Source organism: Schistocerca piceifrons, chromosome 10, assembly GCF_021461385.2.
Source record: "Schistocerca piceifrons isolate TAMUIC-IGC-003096 chromosome 10, iqSchPice1.1, whole genome shotgun sequence".
Taxonomy (NCBI): domain Eukaryota; kingdom Metazoa; phylum Arthropoda; class Insecta; order Orthoptera; family Acrididae; genus Schistocerca; species Schistocerca piceifrons.
Window position 1 is genome coordinate 134,395,276 of NC_060147.1, and position 21,765 is coordinate 134,417,040.

The 21,765-nt window shown below is 43.9% G+C and overlaps 1 protein-coding gene across 1 annotated transcript in view; it reads right to left on the bottom strand.

The window, feature by feature from the left end:
• The window catches only part of LOC124718769 (aminopeptidase N-like), a 152,655-nt gene that overhangs the window by 18,944 nt on the left and 111,946 nt on the right, over positions 1-21,765 (bottom strand). Inside the window, exon 14 of the mRNA XM_047244382.1 lies at positions 10,086-10,256. Coding sequence (XP_047100338.1) covers positions 10,086-10,256 — 171 coding nt within the window. The remainder of the gene's footprint in view (positions 1-10,085; positions 10,257-21,765) is intronic.

The following is a 21,765-nucleotide window of genomic DNA, read 5'->3' on the forward strand; positions in this document are numbered from 1 at the left end:
CCACTGTCGATATCTCGCTTAATTTCAAGGCCTCTTCTTTTCTATTAAAATTATCTCCTATTTATAAATTTCAATAGCCTCCCTATACAGTCATGGATAATAGTTCGTGGTAGCACTTACAACTGTAGTTTCAGAAAACTTAACTACATGGTCACCGGACTGAAGTGCATGCTGCGCAACGGCCGATTTATCTACACTCCTGGAAATTGAAATAAGAACACCGTGAATTCATTGTCCCAGGAAGGGGAAATTTTATTGACACATTCCTGGGGTCAGATACATCACATGATCACACTGACAGAACCACAGGCACATAGACACAGGCAACAGAGCATGCACAATGTCGGCACTAGTACAGTGTATATCCACCTTTCGCAGCAATGCAGGCTGCTATTCTCCCATGGAGACGATCGTAGAGATGCTGGATGTAGTCCTGTGGAAAGGCTTGCCATGCCATTTCCACCTGGCGCCCAGTTGGACCAGCGTTCGTGCTGGACGTGCAGACCGCGTGAGACGACGCTTCATCCAGTCCCAAACATGCTCAATGGGGGACAGATCCGGAGATCTTGCTGGCCAGGGTAGTTGACTTACACCTTCTAGAGCACGTTGGGTGGCACGGGATACATGCGGACGTGCATTGTCCTGTTGGAACAGCAAGTTCCCTTGCCGGTCTAGGAATGGTAGAACGATGGGTTCGATGACGGTTTGGATGTACCGTGCACTATTCAGTGTCCCCTCGACGATCACCAGTGGTGTACGGCCAGTGTAGGAGATCGCTCCCCACACCATGATGCCGGGTGTTGGCCCTGTGTGCCTCGGTCGTATGCAGTCCTGATTGTGGCGCTCACCTGCACGGCGCCAAACACGCATACGACCATCATTGGCACCAAGGCAGAAGCGACTCTCATCGCTGAAGACGACACGTCTCCATTCGTCCCTCCATTCACGCCTGTCGCGACACCACTGGAGGCGGGCTGCACGATGTTGGGGCGTGAGCAGAAGACGGCCTAACGGTGTGCGGGACCGTAGCCCAGCTTCATGGAGACGGTTGCGAATGGTCCTCGCCGATACCCCAGGAGCAACAGTGTCCCTAATTTGCTGGGAAGTGGCGGTGCGGTCCCCTACGGCACTGCGTAGGATCCTACGGTCTTGGCGTGCATCCGTGCGTCGCTGCGGTCCGGTCCCAGGTCGACGGGCACGTGCACCTTCCGCCGACCACTGGCGACAACATCGATGTACTGTGGAGACCTCACGCCCCACGTGTTGAGCAATTCGGCGGTACGTCCACCCGGCCTCCCGCATGCCCACTATACGCCCTCGCTCAAAGTCCGTCAACTGCACATACGGTTCACGTCCACGCTGTCGCGGCATGCTACCAGTGTTAAAGACTGCGATGGAGCTCCGTATGCCACGGCAAACTGGCTGACACTGACGGCGGCGGTGCACAAATGCTGCGCAGCTAGCGCCTTTCGACGGCCAACACCGCGGTTCCTGGTGCGTCCGCTGTGCCGTGCGTGTGATCATTGCTTGTACAGCCCTCTCGCAGTGTCCGGAGCAAGTATGGTGGGTCTGACACACCGGTGTCAATGTGTTCTTTTTTCCATTTCCAGGAGTGTATTTTACCCAGTGGGCAAAGACTTTTATGCTCCTTTACCCTCGTATTCACACTTGTTTTGTAGTACCTACATAGACCTTGCCACAGGTACACGGAATTTTATACACACCGCTAGATGGTAATGGTGGCCTTCTATCTTTAACAGAACGAAGTACTTGTCCTACTTTTCTGATAGGTTTGAATACCGGTTTCACTTTATGTTTCAGCAAAATTTTGCTGATTCGGTCTGTAACCTTACTAATAAAAGGTAAAGACACCGTGTTCTTCCATTACTGTGTACCATCCTTGTCCTTTGGCCTAGACCACGCCCACTTTCCTCGGTATTTAAGCCGCTCTCCGACTCATCAGTCGGCAGGACTCAACAAGACCAGCTATACAACTGAGGATGTTCAACGTAGTATTGGAAGAAACGTTAGGAGTAGAAGTATTCCATGGACCACGGCCAAATAACCCGGAAGAATTATCAACAACAGTACCATCCGGTCGGGAAAGCCTTCACTGTATGATAAGTCTAATACGTTTTTTAAATTATTTTTAAAAGTCTAACCAGAAAAAATTACAATATATTGTCGATACATTCGTCGACTATTTTTCCACGTAATCGCCGTCCACTTCAGTTATGTACTGAGGCGTGACACGACCTTCTTTAAGCCCTCCTCGAAGAACTCTCCAGTCAGCTCCTCCGCCACTTCAGTACCTCTTTCTGCACCTGTTCACTGGGTGAAAATTTAGTCCCACAGGCGAGTGCCTTCAGGGAGGTGAAAAGATGAAGGCACCAAATCAGGAGAATACGGAGGGCAGTTCGAGACATCCCGACCAAGTGAGACTAGGAGCGCCCCAGTGGCCAAGCCTGTGTGAGTAGGCGCTTTGTCGTGCAGTGAGCACACTCCATTCGTCAGCAATCCCCATACTTTGTTTTGAATCCTTTTGAGAGTTTGTTGCCGCGCGGGATTAGCCGAGCGGTCTCATGCGCTGTAGTCATGGACTGTGCGGCTGGTCCCGGCGGAGGTTCGAGTCCTCCCTCGGGCATGGGTGTGTGTGTTTGTCCTTAGGATAATTTAGGTAAGTAGTGTGTAAGCTTAGGGACTGACGACCTTAGCAGTTAAGTCCCATAATATTTCACAAATTTTTTTGAGATTTTGCAGGGTCTCACAATACCTTGTACGCTGATAGTCTCCAATTGAGGCAGAAAATTGACCAAAATAATACCTTTTCGGTCACAAAACTCAGAGACCATTATTTTGTCCACAACTGTGATTCTGTATTTTTTCCAGCAAATGGAAAATTGGTGTGACGCCATTGTGAAAATTGTCTTTTTGTCTCAGACTTGTAAAGAGCCAGTCACGTTTCATCTCCAGTCACAGTAGAGCTCAGAAAATCCTCACCTTGCAGTTCAAGTCGCTGCAGAAACTCGCGGGTGTTACCTACCACACTTTTCTTGTACTTGCTCTGTTAGCTGTTTTCGGACACATCATGAGCACAGTTACCTGTATCACAGCGTTTCTGTGAGTGTCTCGTAAGAAAGAGTTCTGGAGAGTTGAGAAACACCGCAGAAATTTCGTCCACTGTCAATCGGCGGTTTTCGCGAACAGTTCTCCCCCATTTTTTGCACCAACTCGTCAGTCAAAATGGAAGATTTTCCACTCCTCTGTTTGTCATGAACATTTGTTCTGCCTCCACTGAACTGCGTACACCTCTCAAACACTCTTGTTGTGTTCATGATAACTTCACCGTAAACCGTTTCGATAAGCGAAAATGTTTCGGCAGGCGCTGTTCCTTCCGCAAGTAGGATGCGTATCACAACACGTGGCTTGCACTTCGTTACCGACATCTTTCACTCAGCTGGACACTTCAGTGCGAGTTTACGAACTACCGCGTTTCTGCCATCATCACTCTGGTCAGGGGATTCCCCCTGTACCACTCAGTGTTGTCAACCCTCAAAAAACAAAAAAATCCCAGCACGCTACTGTCACAGTACACTTATTTCTGAACATGTCTCGTAGTACGGTGGAGCGTGTGAAGCATTACATCTTTCACACAGCAGAACACTACAATGGGACTTTACGTGCTGCCGTGTTTCTGCAATCATCGCTCTGGTCAGGCGATTCCCCCTGTACAACTCAGAAATAAAATTGTTGTTCATGGAGGTCTTTGCAATTAAATGAAAGGCAGTTCGTTTTTGCCATGCGCGTTTTGATTCTTTTATTTGTGACGCATCTTCAGCGGCCTGTAATACATGTTCCTTTTTATATACTTATTAATAAATATGTTACTTTGTTACGTTTTATTGTGTTTTCCTCTTGTTTTCCAAGTTAGAAACAACTTTTCCAGCACAAGTTTCGTGTGGTTAAATTATCGTTTGGTGTGCTTACGACTTACAGTGTTGCTATTCCATGTGAGTGTGTAGTCCTGGAGATGTGTTTATTCGGTCCCCGTAGTCCAGGTGGCCGATTTCGGGCGATTTTATCGCCCAAGTACATTACAACACTTCGCTTGCACTTTTCGTAGTGTGTGGTCAGTGTGTGTGTGTTTACAGTGTGTGTGTTTACAGTGTGTGTGTTTACAGTGTGTAATGTTGCCGGCTGTCACTGCGTGTTTATCTTTTGACCGTGTTTTGTGTGTGGTTTGATATATGTTAATTGGTTTGATATATGTTAATTGGTTGTGTGTGTCCGTGTGTGTGTGTGTGTGTGTGTGTGTGTGTGTGTGTGTGTCTGTGGTGTGGGAGAGACAGGGGGAAAGAGAGAGAGAGAGAGAGAGAAAGAGAGAGAGAGAGAGAGAGAGAGAGAGGGAGAGATAGGGAGAGACAAAGGAGGGGGTATTCATTGCTTATTATTTCTACTTATGTTCCATGTTTCTGTTTATTATTGTTTTAATGGCTAACATATCAGTCATTGGTCATATCGATTTGTCGATTAATTGCTTTCTTTCTAATTGCAAGGGCTCTTTGGTTTCCTATAATATTAGGAGTCTTTTGTTGTAATTGTTTACTCTAATTCTTTCCACGTCAATATTTTACCAGGTGTTCAGCAAAGGTAGAGTGGCTGCTTTAATACTTCCAGCATCTTATATGTTCCTTACACCTAGTGCTGAAATTCTTCCCTGTCATCCCTACATATACTGATTCACATTCTCGACGTTCCAACTGTTATATACATGCTTCTTGATATTTTACTTGTTTGTCTATTGCTGTTTGTAAATGTAAGTTGAATGTGTTTCTTGTTCTGTAAGAAATGTGTAATCCTTGTTTCTTTACTGCATTTGCTATTTTGTGTGTTTATTTGTATCGGTACGTTACAATGTACCATTTCTTTTTGTTAGTCATGTCATGGGTGCCACTGTTTTGTGTTTCTGTGCATGCTGTAATGTCAGTAATGACTGTGGTGTTTGTGCGCTATGATCGTTTTCATGTTTCTGTAGTTGTGTAGTTACATCTTTGTGTTATATGGACGTTAAAACTGTTGTTTGTGTCTATGAGTTGTATTGTTTGCAACTCTCTTCACAGTTTTCTTTTTCAAGTGGATATTATTTAGTCAGTATAAGATGTGTCGCAGGACCGCACATTTTTCATTCTGTGGTTGGTTGGATGTAGTCTGTATAACTGTATCTGTGGCAGTTAGCTTTCTGAACATGTCAGATGTGTGCTTATTGCTATCCAATCCACTCACACAAAGAATGACTCACTCACATATAACAGAAACCCCACACACAACGCAAACAGAAAACCACACATGAACACACAGCGACAGTTGACAAAACTACGCACTCCAAACATTCACACGGACTAGCAACACTGTAAATTGTGTCATCAAACAGTAATTTAATCTCACAAAACGTGACGCAGCAAAACTTGTTTCTAACTTGGAAAAATGAAAACATGAGAAGATGTAACATAGTAGCATACTTGTAACTACTACTACGTAATGCATTTATTATACAGGGTGAGGCACCTAACGTTACCGCTGTGTATTTCGTAAACCACATCAAATACTGACGAACCGATTCCACAGACCGAACGTGAGGAGAGGGGCTAATGTAATTGTTTAATACAAACCATACAAAAATGTACGGAAGTATGTTTTTTAACACAAACCTACGTTTTTTTTAAAATGGAACCACGTTAGTTTTGTTAGCACATCTGAACATATAAACAAATACGTAATCAGTGACGTTTTTTGCATTGTAAAATGTTAATTATATCCGGAGATATTGTAACCTAAAGTTGACGCTTGAAACCTCCGACGTTCAGTTGCGTGTTGTAACAAACACGGGCCACGGTCGGCGAGCAGCATCTGCAGGGACATGTTTACGATGACGACCGTGTTTACGAGTGTGGCGGTAGTGCACTGTTGTGGTTTGGTCTAGCTGTCGCAGTGTCCGCATGTAGCGCTTGCTGCTATTGTTATTCTGCATTCGTCTCCGCACGTAGACCAACTGTAGTACACCGTGTTACCAGACGTCTGTGATAGTGTAGTGTTATAGGAACTGTGACCATGGTGTATTCGAACGCTGAAAAGGCGGAGATGAAACTCATCTATAGCGAGTGTCGATGAAATGCAGCTGAAGCCTGCAGGGTGTATGCAGAACGGTACCTGGACAGAGAGCATCCAACGTGGCGCACATTGCAAAACATCTACCGCCAACTGTATGCAACAGGTATGGTCGTAGCACGCAAACGGGTCCGTAACAGGCCCGTCACAGGAGAAGCGGGTGCAGTTGGTGTGTTAGCTGCTGTTGCCACGAACCCACATATGAGTACACGGGACATTGCGAGAGCCGGTGGACTGAATCAAAGTAGTGTCATGCGCATACTGCATCGTCAGCGCTTTCACCCGTTTCACGTGTCGCTACATCAGCAATTACATGGTGATGACTTTAATCATCGAGTGCAATTCTGTCAATGGGCATTAACAGAGAATGCGTTGCAGTTCTACCTGTTTACCGATGAAGCGGGTTTCACAAACCACGGGGCAGTGAATCTACGGAACATGCATTACTGGTCCGTGGACAATCCTCGCTGGCTCAGACAGGTAGAGCGACAGCGACCGTAGGCTGTAAATGTATGGTGCGGAATGATTGGCGATCACCTCATTGGTCCTCACTTCATTGCAGGGGCCCAAACAGCTGCAACATACATCGCGTTTCTACAGAATGATCTGCCAACGTTGCTCGAAAATGTCCCACTGGAAACGCGTCGACGTATGTGGTATCAGCATGATGGTGCACCTGCACATTCCGCAATTAACACTAGGCTGACCCTTGACAGGATGTTCGACGGGCGTTTCATAGGACGTGGAGGACGCATAAATTGGCCAGCCCGTTCTCCTGATCTTACACCTCTGGACTTCTTTCTGTGGGGTACGTTAAAGGTGAATGTGTACCGTGATGTGCCTACAACCCCAGAGGATATGAAACAACGTAATGTGGCAGCCTGCGGCGACATTACACCAGATGTACTGCGGCGTGCACGACATTCATTACGCCAGAGATTGCAACTGTGTGCAGCAAATGATGGCCACCACATTGAACATCTACTGGTCTGACATGTCGGGACACACTCTATTCCACTCCGTAACTGAAAACGGAAACCACGTGTATACGTGTACCTCACCCCTCATGGTAATGTACATGTGCGTCAGTGAAAAAGACCAATAAAAAGGTGTTAGCATGTGGACGTAATGGGCTGTTCCAGTCTCTTCTGTACCTAAGGTCCATCACTGTTCCCTTTGGATCCCTACGTAATTCGGTGCTCTCCGATACACACGATCGAACAGCGGAGGAGTGGTACTCAAGCGTCAACTTTAGGTTACGATATCTCCGGATGTAATTAACATTTTGCAATGCAACAAACGGCACTCATTACGTATTTGTTTATATTTGCAGATGTGGTAACAAAACTAACGGGGTTCCATTTAAAAAAAAACGTAGGTTTGTGTTAAAAAACATACCTCCGTGCATTTTTTTATGGTTTTTATTAACCAATTACACTAGTCCCTCTCCTCACGTTCGGTCTGTGGAATCGATTCGTCAGTATTTGATGTGGTTTGTAACTGTTTGTAACTTACAGCGCCATCTATCACAAAGCGAAAAAAGTGCTCTAACTTAAACATTCATATTTCTTTACGTACTACACGAATATGTAATAAAATGGGGGTTTCTATTTTAAAAAACGCAGCTGATATCCGTTTGACCCATGGCAGCGGCATCTAGGGGGCCAACCATAGCGCCATCTGGTTTCCCCCTTCAAGCTAGAGGAGTTTCGTGCTTTGCAGTTTCTTCGTTTGATGCTAATGTCGTCAAATATTTGGCCCGGACACTATCAATGGACCACCCAGTATATATACAGGGTGTTACAAAAAGGTACGGCCAAACTTTCAGGAAACATTCGTCACACACAAATAAAGAAAAGATGTTATGTGGACATGAGTCCGGAAACGCTTAATTTCCATGTTAGAGCTCTTTTAGTTTCGTCAGTATGTACTGTACTTGCTCGATTCACCGCCAGTTGGCCCAATTGAAGGAAGGTAATGTTGATTTCGGTGCTTGTGTTGACATGCGACTCATTTCTCTACAGCACTAGCATCAAGCACATCATTACGTAGTATCAACAGGTTGTGTTCATCACGAACGTGGTTCTGCAGTCAGTGCAATGTTCACAAATGCGGAGTTGGCAGATGCCCATTTGATGTATGGATTAGCACGGGGCAATAGCCGTGGCGCGGTACGTTTGTATCGAGACAGATTTCCAGAACGAAGGTGTCCCGACAGGAAGACGTTCGAAGCAATTGATCGGAGTCTTAGGGAGCACGGAACATTCCAGCCTATGACTCGCGACTGGGGAAGACCTAGAACGACGAGGACACCTGCAATGGACGAGGCAATTCTTCGTGCAGTTGACGATAACCCTAATGTCAGCAACAGAGAAGCTGCTGCTGTACAAGGTAACGTTTACCACGTCACTGTATGAAGAGTGCTACGGAAGAACTAGTTGTTTCTGTACCATGTACAGCGTGTGCAGGCACTATCAGCAGCTGATTGGCCTCCACGGGTACATTTCTGCGAATGGTTCATCCAACAATGTGTCAATCCTCATTTCAGTGCAAATGTTCTCTTTGCGGATGAGGCTTCATTCCAGCGTGATCAAATTGTAAATTTTCACAATCAACATGTGTGGTCTGGCGAGAATCCGCACGCAGTTGGGCAATCACGTCATCGACACAGATTTTCTGTGAACGTTTGGGCAGGCATTGTTGGTGATGTCTTGATTGGGCCCCACGTTCTTCCACCTACGCTCAGTGGAGCACGTTATCATGATTTCATACGGGATACTCTACCTGTGCTGCTAGAACATGTGCCTTTACAAGTACGACACAACGTGTGGTTCATGCACGATGGAGCTCCTGCATATTTCAGTCGAAGTGTTCGTACGCTTCTCAGCAACAGATTCGGTGACCGATGGATTGGTAGAGGCGGACGAATTCCATGGCCTCCACGCTCTCCTGACCTCCACGCTCTCCTGACCTCAACCCTCTTGACTTTCATTTATGGGGGCATTTGAAAGATCTTGCCTACGCAACTCCGGTACCAAATGTAGAGACTCTTCGTGCTCGTATTGTGGACGGCTGTGATACAATACGCCATTCTCCAGGGCTACCTCAGCGCATCAGGGATTCCATGCGACGGAGGGTGGATGCATGTATCCTCGCTAACGGAGGACATTTTGAACATTTCCTGCAACAAAGTGTTTGAAGTCACGCTGGTACGTTCTGTTGCTGTGTGTTTCCATTCCATGATTAATGTGATTTGGAGAGAAGTAACAAAATGAGCTCTAACATGGAAAGTAAGCGTTTCTGGACACATGTCCACATAACATCTTCTCTTTCTTTGTGTGTGAGGAATTTTTCCTGAAAGTTTGGCCGCACCTTTTTGTGACACCATATATATATATATATATATATATATAAACGTTTTACAGGCCACTGAAGGTGCTTCATAAATAATAGAAGCAAAACGCTTATGGCAAAAAACAAACTGCTTTTCATTTAGTTGCAAAGATGGAACATATCTCCATGAATTTTGAAGCAATGAGGGAACAGCAGAAAACGGAAAAAAACGACGAGAATAATTTTGTTTGTAGGAAACACTATCATTAAAGTGATCTGAAACATTCTTTAAGTCCCTATTTGACCATTGCGTTTGCTGTCTCATTCTTGAGATGAAGTCAGTTTTCTTGACAACAGTATATTCAAGGGTCGATACAGATAGATAGCCCAGCCCGACAGCGCTTAACTGCGTTGACCTGACGGAACCAGTGTTACCACTGGGGAGAGGCCGTTGGCTGACATACAGAAAGGGACATTAATTTTGGTCATTTTCATGTGGTCGTTTTACACGCACTCTGAATTTTTGCCAGAGACAGCTGCAGCAGAACAGCCCGCGGGAGTGTTGGAGACCAGCAGCGCGTACTCACTCGTCCAGCAGCTGGGCGTCGGTGGTGCAGCCGAGCGCCGCCAGGATGGTGGACTGCTCGGTGGCCGTCTCCGTGCTGGAGTAGCGCTCCCACAGCGAGTCCCACGCCTCCCGGCCCTCCGCCTGCTGCAGGCCGTAGCAGTACACCACGCTCTTCATGTCCGGGCCCACCCTGCCAGGGAAACACAAGAGGCGTCCACAGCGTCTTAAACACCAACAGCTCAAGTACACTTCCATAGCCTTACTCAAATAATCTGCGGCATTACAGACGGCGACTCTGAGCTTACTTCTAGATAAGCTTCAGTATTGCGGTATGAGTGGAACAGTGCACAAACGGTTTCATTCACATTTGCCTCTAATAATGCAAAAGGTTGAAATTAACAGTACAGAGAGTCTGCAAAAATCAGCAGAGTCCCCAAACTTGGGAGGTATCAAGAATGGTTCCCACAGGGTTCAGTGCTGGGTCCATTATTGTTCTTAATATACACTGGTGCGCCAAAGAAACTGGTGTAGGCACGCATATTCAAATACAGATGTATGTAAACAGGCATAATATGGCGCTGCTGATGGCAACGCCTCTATAAAAAAGTGTCTGACGCTGTTATCGGGTCAGTTACTGCTGCTACAGTGGCAGGTTCTCAGCATTTAGGTGAGTTTTGAACGTGCTGCTATAGTCTGCGCACGAAAGATGGGACACAGCATCCTCTGAGGTAGCGATGAAGTAGCTATTTTCCCATACGATCATTTCAGGAGTGTACTGTGAATATCAGGAATCCGGTAAACCATCAAGTCTCCGACGTCGCTGCGACTGCAAAAAGATCAGACAAGAATGGGAGCAACGACTACTAAAGAGAATCGTTCAGCGTGACAGAAGTGCAGCCCTTCCGCAAATTGCTGCAGATTTCAATTCTGGGCCACCAACAAGTATCAGCGTGCGAACCATTCAAGGAAACATCATCGATATGGGCTTTCAGAGCCGAAGGCTAACTCGTGTACCCTCGATGACTGCACAACACAGAGCTTTAAGCCTCGCCTGGGTCCCTTCAACAGCGACACTGGACTGTTGATGACTGGAAACATGTTGCCTGGTCGGACGAGACTCGTTTCAAATCGTATCGAGCGCATAGACGCGTACCGGTATGGAGACAACGTCATGAGTCCATGGACCCTGCATGTCAGCAGGGGACTGTCCAAGCTGGCGAAGGCTCTGTAATGATGTGGGACGTGTGCAGTCGCAGTAATATGGGACCCCTGACACATCTAGATACCACTCTGACAGGTGATGCGCACGTAAGTATCCTGTCTGATCACCTGCATCCATTTATGTCCATTGTGCATTCCGACGGACTTGGACAATTCCAGCAGGACAACGCGACACTCCACAGGGCCAGAATTGCTACAGAGTGGCTCCAGGAACACTCGTCCGATTTTAAACACTTCCGCCGGCCACCAAACTCCCCAGACGTCAGTATTATTGAGCATATCTGGGATGTTTTGCAACTTGCTGTTCAGAAGAGATCTCCACGCCCTCATACTCTCACGGATTTATGGACACCCCTGTAGGATTCATGGTGTCAACTCCCTCCAGCACTACTTTAGACATTAGTCGTGTCCATGGTACGTCGTGTTGCGGTACTTTGCGTGCTCGCGGGGGCCCTACACTATGTTAGGCCGGTGTACCAGTTTCTGTGGCTCTGCAGTATATATATAGTAATGACTTCCCATTCTGCAGTCATTAAGATGCAAAGGTAGTTCTTTTTGCTGATCATACAAGTATAGTAATCACACGCAACAAAAAAGAACCAGCTGAGGAAAAGGCAAATAATGTTTTTCAGAAAACTGTTAAGTAGTTCTCTACAAATGAACTCTCACTAAATTTTCGGGAAACACACTATGTACAATTCTGTACAGTAAATGGCAGAACACCATTGATAAATATAGACTATGAACACAAGTCTGTTCCTAAGGCAGAATATTCCACATTTGTGGGTATGTGCATTGATGAGAAATTGAATTGGAAGAAAAACACTGATGCCCTGGTGAAACTGTTAGGTTCAGCTACTTATGCTATTAGGATTATTGCAAATTTTGATCATAAACATATCGGTAAATTAGCCTTCTATGCCAATTTTCATTCACTGTTTTCATATGGCATAATATTTGGGGGTAATTCATCATTAAAAGGAAAAGTATTCATTACAAAAATACGTGTAATCAGAATAATAGCTGGAGCCCACCCAAGATCACCTTGCAGACATTTATTTAAGGAACTCGGGACATTCACAGTACCTTCACAATACATACATTCACTTATGAAATTTCTTATTAATCAGCCACCTCAATTCAAAAATAATAGTGAAATGCATAGCTAGAGCACTAGAAGAACGGATGACCTTCACTACTCTGGATTAAATCTAACTTTTACATAGAAAGGGGAGAATTATGCTGCCACAAAAATCTTGGGTCATTTGCCAAACGGCATTAAAAGTTTGACAGATAGCCAACCAACATTTAAAAAAAAATTAATGGAATTTCTGAATGACATCTCCATCTACTCAACCGACGAATATTTAGATGTGAAGTAGTAACTGCAAAATATGTAGTGTAAAGAAAACTTATGTTAAACTGACACGTTCCACATCATTACGAAATGGTGCATTCATGATCTCTGGAACAAGTATTAATGTAACGTAATGTAGTGCTGGTACACCTGCCTAACATCGTGTAGGGCCCGCACGGGCACACAGAAGTTCCGCAACGCGACGCACCATGGACTCGACTAATGTCTGAAGTAGTGCTGGAGGGAACTGACACCATGAATCCTGCAAAACTGTCCATAAATCGATAACAGTACGAGGGGGTGGAGATCCCTTCTAAACAGCACGTTGCAAGGCATCCCAGAAATGCTCAATAATGTTCATGTCTGGAAGTTTGGTGGCGAGAGGAAGTGTTTAAACTCAGAAAAGTGGAGCCACTCTATAGCAATTCTGGTCGTGTGGGGTGTCGTACTGCTGGAATTGCCAAGTCTGCCGAAAGCACAATGGACACGTATGGATGCAGGTGATCAGACAGGGTGCTTACGTGTGTGTCACCTGTCAGAGTCGTATCTAGACATATCAGGGGTCCCATATCACTCCAACTACACACGCCCCACACCATTACACCGCCTTCACCAGCTTAAACAGTCCCCTGCTGACATGCAGGCTCCATGGATTCGTGAGGTTGTCCCCGCACCCGTATAAGTCCATCCGCTCGGTACAATTCAAAATGAGACTCATCCGACCAGGGAACATGTTTCCAGTCGTAAACAGTCCAATGTCGGTGTTGACGGGGCCAGGCGAGGCGTAAAGCTTTGTGTCGTGCAGTCATCGAGGGTACACGAGTGGTGCTTCGGCTCCGAAAGACCATAACGACGATATTTCGTTGAATTTTTGGCACGCTGACACTTGTTGGTAGATCCAGCATTGAGATCTGCTACAATTTTCGGAAGGGTTGCACTTCTGTCAAGTTGAACGATTCTCTTCAGTTGTCGTTCGTCCCGTTCTTTCAGGATCTTTTTCCGGCGGCCTCGAAATCGGAAATTTGATGGTTTACCGGATTCCTGATATTCACGGTACACCCGTGGAATCGTCGTACGGGAAAATCCCCACTTCATCGCTACTTCGGAAACACTGTGTCTCATAGCTCGCTCTCCGACTATAACTACGTTCACACTGACATAAATCTTGATAACCTGCCACTGTAGCAGCGACCGTTCTAACAGCTGCGCCAGAAACTTGTTTACATAGGCGATGCTTGCCTCAGCGCCATCTCTGTATTTAAATACGCATGCCTACACCAGTTTCTGTGGCGCTTCATTGTATTATTTGTCCTGGCAGAATATTGCACAGAGCATAATCTGAACAACGCTAAGACTTGTTTTAAGAATTGTACACTGGCAGGGAGAAGAAAGAATGTTGTTGCATCCAGCTTACGACGACCGAGTACATGATATCGGGCGGTCAGCACTTCTGAGTGGCCATCCAGGGCTGCCATTAAATGAAGGAACATTAGGTAAAAGAAAGTATTTCAGTGTACGGTATACAAGGGCCGCGCGTAGGGAAGAAGTTACGAGGTCTAGGCCAGTCTCACAAGGGAAGCCGCCAATTGTGAAATTCAGATTCGATTCATACTGCGCATAATAAAAGCTCATGGCCAGAGGTGTAATGTGGCAAAGCACCAAGATGCACTTCTCAGCCGTTGTCGAGAAAATCGACAGTTAAAAGAAGCCGTTGCGGTGAAATACTCTCTACGATTAATAAGTTTCTACCGCGCCATAGCGCAGCGGTACGCGCTCGGATTCGTAATCCGAAGGTCGCCGGATCAAATCTTGCGCCATGCAGCCTTTTTTTTTAGTATTTGTTTTTTGTAATTCAAATGTGTGTACACACACACACACACACACACACACACACATATATATATATATATATATATATATATATATATATATATATAATTCCCGGCAATCTGTTGCAACAATTATGCATATAATAAGTTGTTGAAAGTCGTTTGTCATGGAAAAATTGGCGACTTCGAACATCATTATGTTTTCCGCAAACAAAGTTGTATTTCATAAATGTTATTAATTGTCCTCATAATGTTAACCACGTATAGTTAACGGAAGACGTAAAAACGATATTCCGAAGCGAATACGTATAGCGTAAGTCAAACGTTCGAATTAGAATAGAGACCCCGCGAACACAAATTTGCTGTGGCAGGTATGAAATATAAACTCCGTTACTCGCTCGTTACACTTGAAGGACAGATGTTGAATGGGCCGAAACGAGCCGCCGCGTAACAGCGTAGCTGCCTGCTAAGTTCGAAAGAAGGCAGATGCGGTCCATAGCGCAACTTATAACATCGTCGAAAATCGGTGCGGACGTGAGAGCTTTGGTACACCCTGTAAACAAACGGAAAAATGGAGGCGGTACAATTGGAGAGCGATCCGCCTTCACTAACATGCATAGGCAATTCATTAATAGTTATAGTTACATATATATATATAGTTACATATATATATATACTCCGCATAATAAAAGGTCCTGGTCAGAGGTGTAATGTGGCAAAGCACCAAGATGCACTTCTCAGCCGTTGTCGAGAAAATCGACAGTTAAAAGAAACCGCTGCGGTGAAATACTCTCTACGATTAATAAGTTTCTACAGCGTCGTGGCGCAGTGGTAAGTGCTCGGGTTCGTAATCCGAAGGTCGCCGGATCGAATCTCGCGCCGTGCAATTTTTTTTTTTATTATAATTTTTTTGTAATTCATATATATATATATATATATATATATATATATATATATATATTAGTTTTTTGTAATTCATATGTGTATATATATATAGTTTTTTGTAATTCATGTATATATATATTACATGATTACGAACCCGAGCACTTACCACTGCGCCACGACGCTGTAGAAACTTATTAATCGTAGAGAGTATTTCACCGCAGCGGTTTCTTTTAACTGTCGATTTTCTCGACAACGGCTGAGAAGTGCATCTTGGTGCTTTGCCACATTACACCTCTGGCCATGAGCTTTTGCTATGCGGAGTATGAATCGAATCTGAATTTCACAATTGGCGGCCTCCCCTTGTCAGAGGAAAAACAATGAAATAACAGGGCAACGGTAAGGGGGGGGGGGGAGGGGGTGACAAATGTTAAGTGCTTAAGTGATGTTGGTGGCCGGTCATCTGGCGCAGAGCCGGAGGCTCTCTGTCCCCAAAAACGTCGTCTGTCCTTTCGGAGTCTGGATCACAAGAGAGAGTAGCAACTGAGTCCTGCACTGCAGAATCCTCCAGGCTCCTCGCACATGACCTGTGTCCCACATACACTATTGGCTAAAACCGACGGCATGAATTCGCTAGCAGAGGGCTCAAGGCGTCTCTGGTCAGCATCTTTTTAACTGGACAGGACTGCCTCGGGTCTGAAAGGCACGTAGGCGCAGCGCAAGTTCCTCTGGCAGAGAACTTGCAAAGATTGGACTGGGCCTTTGAAATAAATTTCCCTAAAATATTCCTTGTCTTGTTGCCACACTGTACGGAATCATGAAAGAAAGTCATATACTTGGAAAAGACCAAGAGACACCAGAATGTTCCACACTGATTATATAACCAGATTTTAAATTGTAGGAGAGGGCAGATGTGAACTCTGACGGCAATTTATTTGTTATGAACTGTAGATTAAAACTGAAGAAATTAGAAAAAAGGTAGGAAATTAAGGAGATGGGACCTGGATAACTTGAAAGAACCAGAAGTTGTTGAGAATTTCAGAGGGAGCATTAAGGAACTACTGAGAAGCACAGGGGAAATGAAAACAGTAGAAGCAGCGGATGAAATAGGTGAAAAGACAAGGCCCAGTAGAAACCATTGGATAACACAGGGATTAATGAATTTAATTGATGGAATGGGAAATATAAAAATACAGGCGAAACGGAAATGTCAAAGAAAAGAGATTAACACGAAGTGCAAAATGGTGAAGCATAAATGGCAAGAGGACAAATGTAGTGATACAGAACCAAATATCACTAGGAGAAAGATGCATACCGCCTACAGGAAAGTCAAAGTGGCCTTCGGAGAAAAGAGAACCATCTGTATGAATATCAAGAGCTCACATAGAAAACCAGTCCTAAGGAAAAATGGGAAAGCAGAAAGGTGGAAGTAGTATATACAGGGCGTGTACAAGGGAGATGTACTTAAATGCAGTGTTACAGAAATGGAAGAGCATATAGATGACGACAAGACAGGAGATACGATACTGTGAGAAAAATTTGACGCAGCACTAAACGACCTAAGTCGAAACAAGGACCCGGGGGGTAGACGACATTCCGTCAGAACTACCGACAGCCTTGGGAGAACAGATATGACAAACTCTTCCATCTGGTGCGCAAGATCTATGAAATACCTTCAGACTTCAAGAATAATTTAATCATTCCAATTCCAAAGAAAACAGCGCTGACAGATGTGAAAATTACGGAACTATTAGTTTAATAAGTCATGACTGCAAAATACTAACACAAATTCTATACAGAAGACTGTAAAAACTGGTAGAAGCCAACCTCGTGGAAGAGCAGTTTGGATTCTGTAGAAATGTTGGAACACGAGAGGCAATACTGACCCTACGACTTATCTTAGAAGATAGGTCAAGGAAAGGCAAGCCTATGTTTCTAGCATTTGTAGACTTAGAGAAGGTTTTGGCAATGTTGACTGGAATACTCTCTTTCAAATTCTGAAGGTGGCAGGGAGCAAAAGGCTATTTACAACTTTTACGGAAATCAGGCGGCGGTTATAATAGACGAGGAGCATGAAAGGGAAGCAATGGTTGAGAAAGGAGTGAGACAGAGATGTAGCCTATCCCCAATTTTATTGAGTCTGTACAGTGAACAAGCAGTAAATTAAACCAAAGCAGTATTTCGAGTAGGAATTAAAGTTGAAGGACAATAAATAAAAAGTTTGAAGTTTGCCGATGACATTTTAATTCTGTTAGAGACAGCGAAGGCCTAGGAAGAGCATTTTACAATATGGACAGCGTCTTGAAAGGAGGATATAAGACGAACATCAACAAAAGCATAACAGGGATAGTGGACTCAAGTCGAATGAAATCTGGTGATGCTGAGGGTCTTAGGTTACAAAACAAGACACTCTGAGTAGTATTAGTTTTGCTATTTGGGCAGCAATAAACTGGTGGTGACCAAAGTAGAGAGGATAATGGCAAGAAAAGTATTTCTGAAGAAGAGAAATTTGTTAACATTGAATATAGATTTAAATATTACGAAGTCTGTTCTGCCATGCATAGATGTGAAACATGGACGATAAACAGTTTAGACAAGAACAGAACAGAAATTTTTGAAATGCGGTGCTACAGAAGAATGTTTAAGATTAGATGGGTAGATCACGTAGCTAATGAGGAGATGCTGAGTAGAACTGAGGAGAAAATGAATTTGTGGTACAACCTGACAAGAAGGAGCAATAGATTTGTAGGACTCATTCTGAGATATCAAGGAATCACGAGTTTAGACTTGGAAGGAAGTGTGTGGCGGTAAAATCGTAGAGGGAGACCACGAGATGAAAACAGTAAGCAGATTCAGAAGTATGTAGCTTGCAGTAGTTATTCGGAGGATAGATTAGCAAGAAGAGCTGCATCAAACCAGTCTTCGGACTGAAGACCGTAAAACACCTACAACAACAACAATATTACTGGTACGCTGGAAGAATGAATTAAAAAACGCCTTCACTCACAAATTTTCGTCACTTATTAAATACACGATGCATTTCGGAGCCGTGGGTCCATCCTCAGGTGTAAGCTGTTTTAATACATGATTTATTTTTGCTCTTGAATGAGGTGAAATGCATGTTCCACATAATCCAAGAAAAGCGTTTTTAACTTTTTAACACCATCATGTAGCGGTTTCTCCATCCCGTTCATGCGTGCTAGTGTTAAAAAGATACAAATTCTTTCCTTGGATTGTGTGAGACATGCCTTTCACCTCATACGAGCAACTTAAATCTGAGGATGGACCCACAGGGTCCGATATGCATCGCGTGTATAATAAAACAGGAAAATTTGTGACTGAAGGCGTTTTTTAATTCATACTTCCAGTGAACTGAATACAGTCGCGGTTGCTGGATAAAATTAAAAACATTATTGGTCCTTATATCTAGGCGCAACCTCATAGTGGACAAATACACTTACGGTTTCTCAGAAATGAAGGGCTTCATTTAGTTGATGAAGTACCTCTAGGAGCTATCCAGCAGACGTGGTTTATGCCCGACGGCGCTCCATCCCACTTTACTGTAAAAGTTTGCTAGTATCTCTATAGCAAGTTTCCGAATCGATTTTTTGGTCAACAGGAGTCCAGTTCACGGCCTCCTAGATGGTCAGATATCAATCCAGGGCATTTTCACCTCTGGTGACACTTGAAATCCTTGAGGTATTCAACTGCTGAACCCAATGACGAGGTTTCGAGTGGTAGTATCCATCTCAAATTTGACCACACGCGATGCATTCCAGAAAATTTTAACAGAATACGGCAAAGCATGAGGCGAGGGCCCAGGAATGCATTAAAGTAGGGGGATAGGAGGCCGCTTCGAGCAATTTTTGTGAATATATGGGGTTAAGTCTATCACAGGTGACACTACTAACAAATTCATGTAACTGCCTGAAGACAGATTTTCGAACCCATGTTCATAAGGACTTTTTGCAACGTTTTGGTCCCAGGAACACGTCAATACACTTATGGAAAGCATTATATAAACGTGCTGTAGACTCCAATTCATGGTAGCTAAATATGTGAAAAATTAAGCTGGTTTCAACATTTTAGAAATGGATTGCTTGGAAAAATCCTAAAATACAGCGTGAAGAACAGTATGGTATCAATGGAACCAGCAAACAATCTGGAATTTTTTGCTATAGTCATGAATATATCTCATACATGAGAAACATCATCTAATTTATTTGATTGAAATTTTGATGAAATAGTATGCAATAATATGAAAGGAGAATTTAGTTAACACGTCAGAGTAAACAATCGATATCTGGCACCTGCAACGTTAAATTGGTTAAATTGTTGGTTGTTTAGTTTCTGTGGTCTTTAAATCAATAATGCATTTATAATGAGCAAGATGACTAAATTCTGAAAAATGCATGAAATTAATTGCTCTTACGATTGACAACTTTCTCTCCTGCTATGATTCTGTTGAAACAAATCCTTCTAACACAAGAGAACTATATTGATATATATGTAATCATTTAATGTAATAACTGAATAGTGATGTATATTATACAAATAGTCATTCTTCAGCAACTGAACCTTTCAATTAACTTTGTACTCAACGTAAGGAAGCGGTAAATATAATGTAGACAGTGGAGGGCACTTGCAGCAACTACCAGTATGCGATATCATTTCGACGCTACCTCCCTTGCAAGCACATTGCTTTTACAAATGGAGTTCGTTAATTGTAAGAGTGGCTTTTCTAAAAAAAGAAAGAAAACGACGAATTTTATCACCAGCAAAAGTCGAAACGTAACCTGTTTAGAATGTAGGCATCTATAAGGTTTATCTGCGTAGACAAACGAGATGTATTAATTCATACAGGCGCCAGCTGAATGCGCCAAAGATACATCAATTCGTATTAAGCCACGATAATGTAATCTGAGAGGACGGCAAAAAAATTAAAAAAAACGATGTACCTTCAGTTTTTCTGCAACACCTCTGTTGATTTAATGCTTGTAATATCGCCCTTTTGTTCTCGTCCGCCGTTGTTTACGGACGGATATTTGTTCTCTATGTGTGTAACAAATAAAAAGCGGATAGCTCGTGAATGAAAAGTATTTTATTTTTACGAGCTTCAAGTAGATCTGTTGCCCTCTATGCGCATCATGAAGCATTGCAGCAAACCTTCGGATGCGCGGGAATATTCTTCAAGAAGACGACCGCCGTGTCGTCATCGGCGTTGTCGTACTACGAGAGAGCAGAGGTAATTATCAATAGTAAGAAGAGAACTTCCAAAGCTAATTATTTTGGGCTCATGTTGCAGAGGATTGAATGCAGTAACTGTTGTCACGTCATGCGTGGTGCTTGTGCAAAGGAAAAAGATGTAAGCTTTACCAATCGATAGGCGCTGCTCTCTACGGTACTATCTCTCTCGCCAAATTAACTGTGCTTTCATACGCTTGCGACTGGCCAGCTGGTCTCAAAGGGCGGGTGCGCTCTCTCCCTCAACAATTGTCCTCCTGATGATGATGACGTCAAGCATCGAAACTCGTAGTGGAAAAACTAAACGGGTGACTGACACAGGAAATCGTTTTATTTTTATCAACAGTCGCAGCCCTGATGATGATGTGTTTTATGGACGAAATATTCGGACTAACGTACGACTGATGAAGGAGTGGCAAGTTAAAAAGCGGACTAGCATAGGCAAGGAGGGCATTATTGGTCAAAGTAGGTCTAGTAGTATGTTATGTTGGTCTTAACCTGAGCTAGAAATTTCTGAGGATGTCCTTCTCGAGCACAGCATTGTATGCCAGTGAAACGTTGATTGTGGAAATATGGGAAAAGAAGAGAACCGAAGCAGTTGAGACGTGGCGCTACAGAATAATGTTGCAAATTAGGTGGACTGGTAAGGTAACGAATGAGGTTCTACGCAGAATCGGAGAGGAAAGGAATATGTGGAAAAGACTGGTAAGGAGAAGGGACAGTATGATAGGACGTTAGATATGAGGGAATGACTTCCATGGTACTAGAGGGAGCTGTAGAGGGCAAAAACTGTAGGGGAAGACACAGATTGGAACACATCCAGCAAATAATAGAGGACGTAGGTTGCAAGTGGTAAGTCTGAGATGTAGAGGTTGGCACAGGGGAGGAATTTGTGGCGGGCTACACAAACGAATCAGAACACTGATGATAAGATCGGACAGCATTTTGTGTAATGTTTAATGGAACAGTAAAACTAAAGCGAAGGGATTTTAGTTTCGTCTACAAGAAAATGCGTGTTTTTGTCTCCAAAATGCGTTTCGTTTTATCGAAATTAAACATCTTCAGTGGTCTGTAATAAAAGATATTTACAAACTGGTTCTCTTTCTAGATCGAAAAACAATTCGATACAAAAAATGTTCATTCCACGTACAGTATTTCACGCCCAG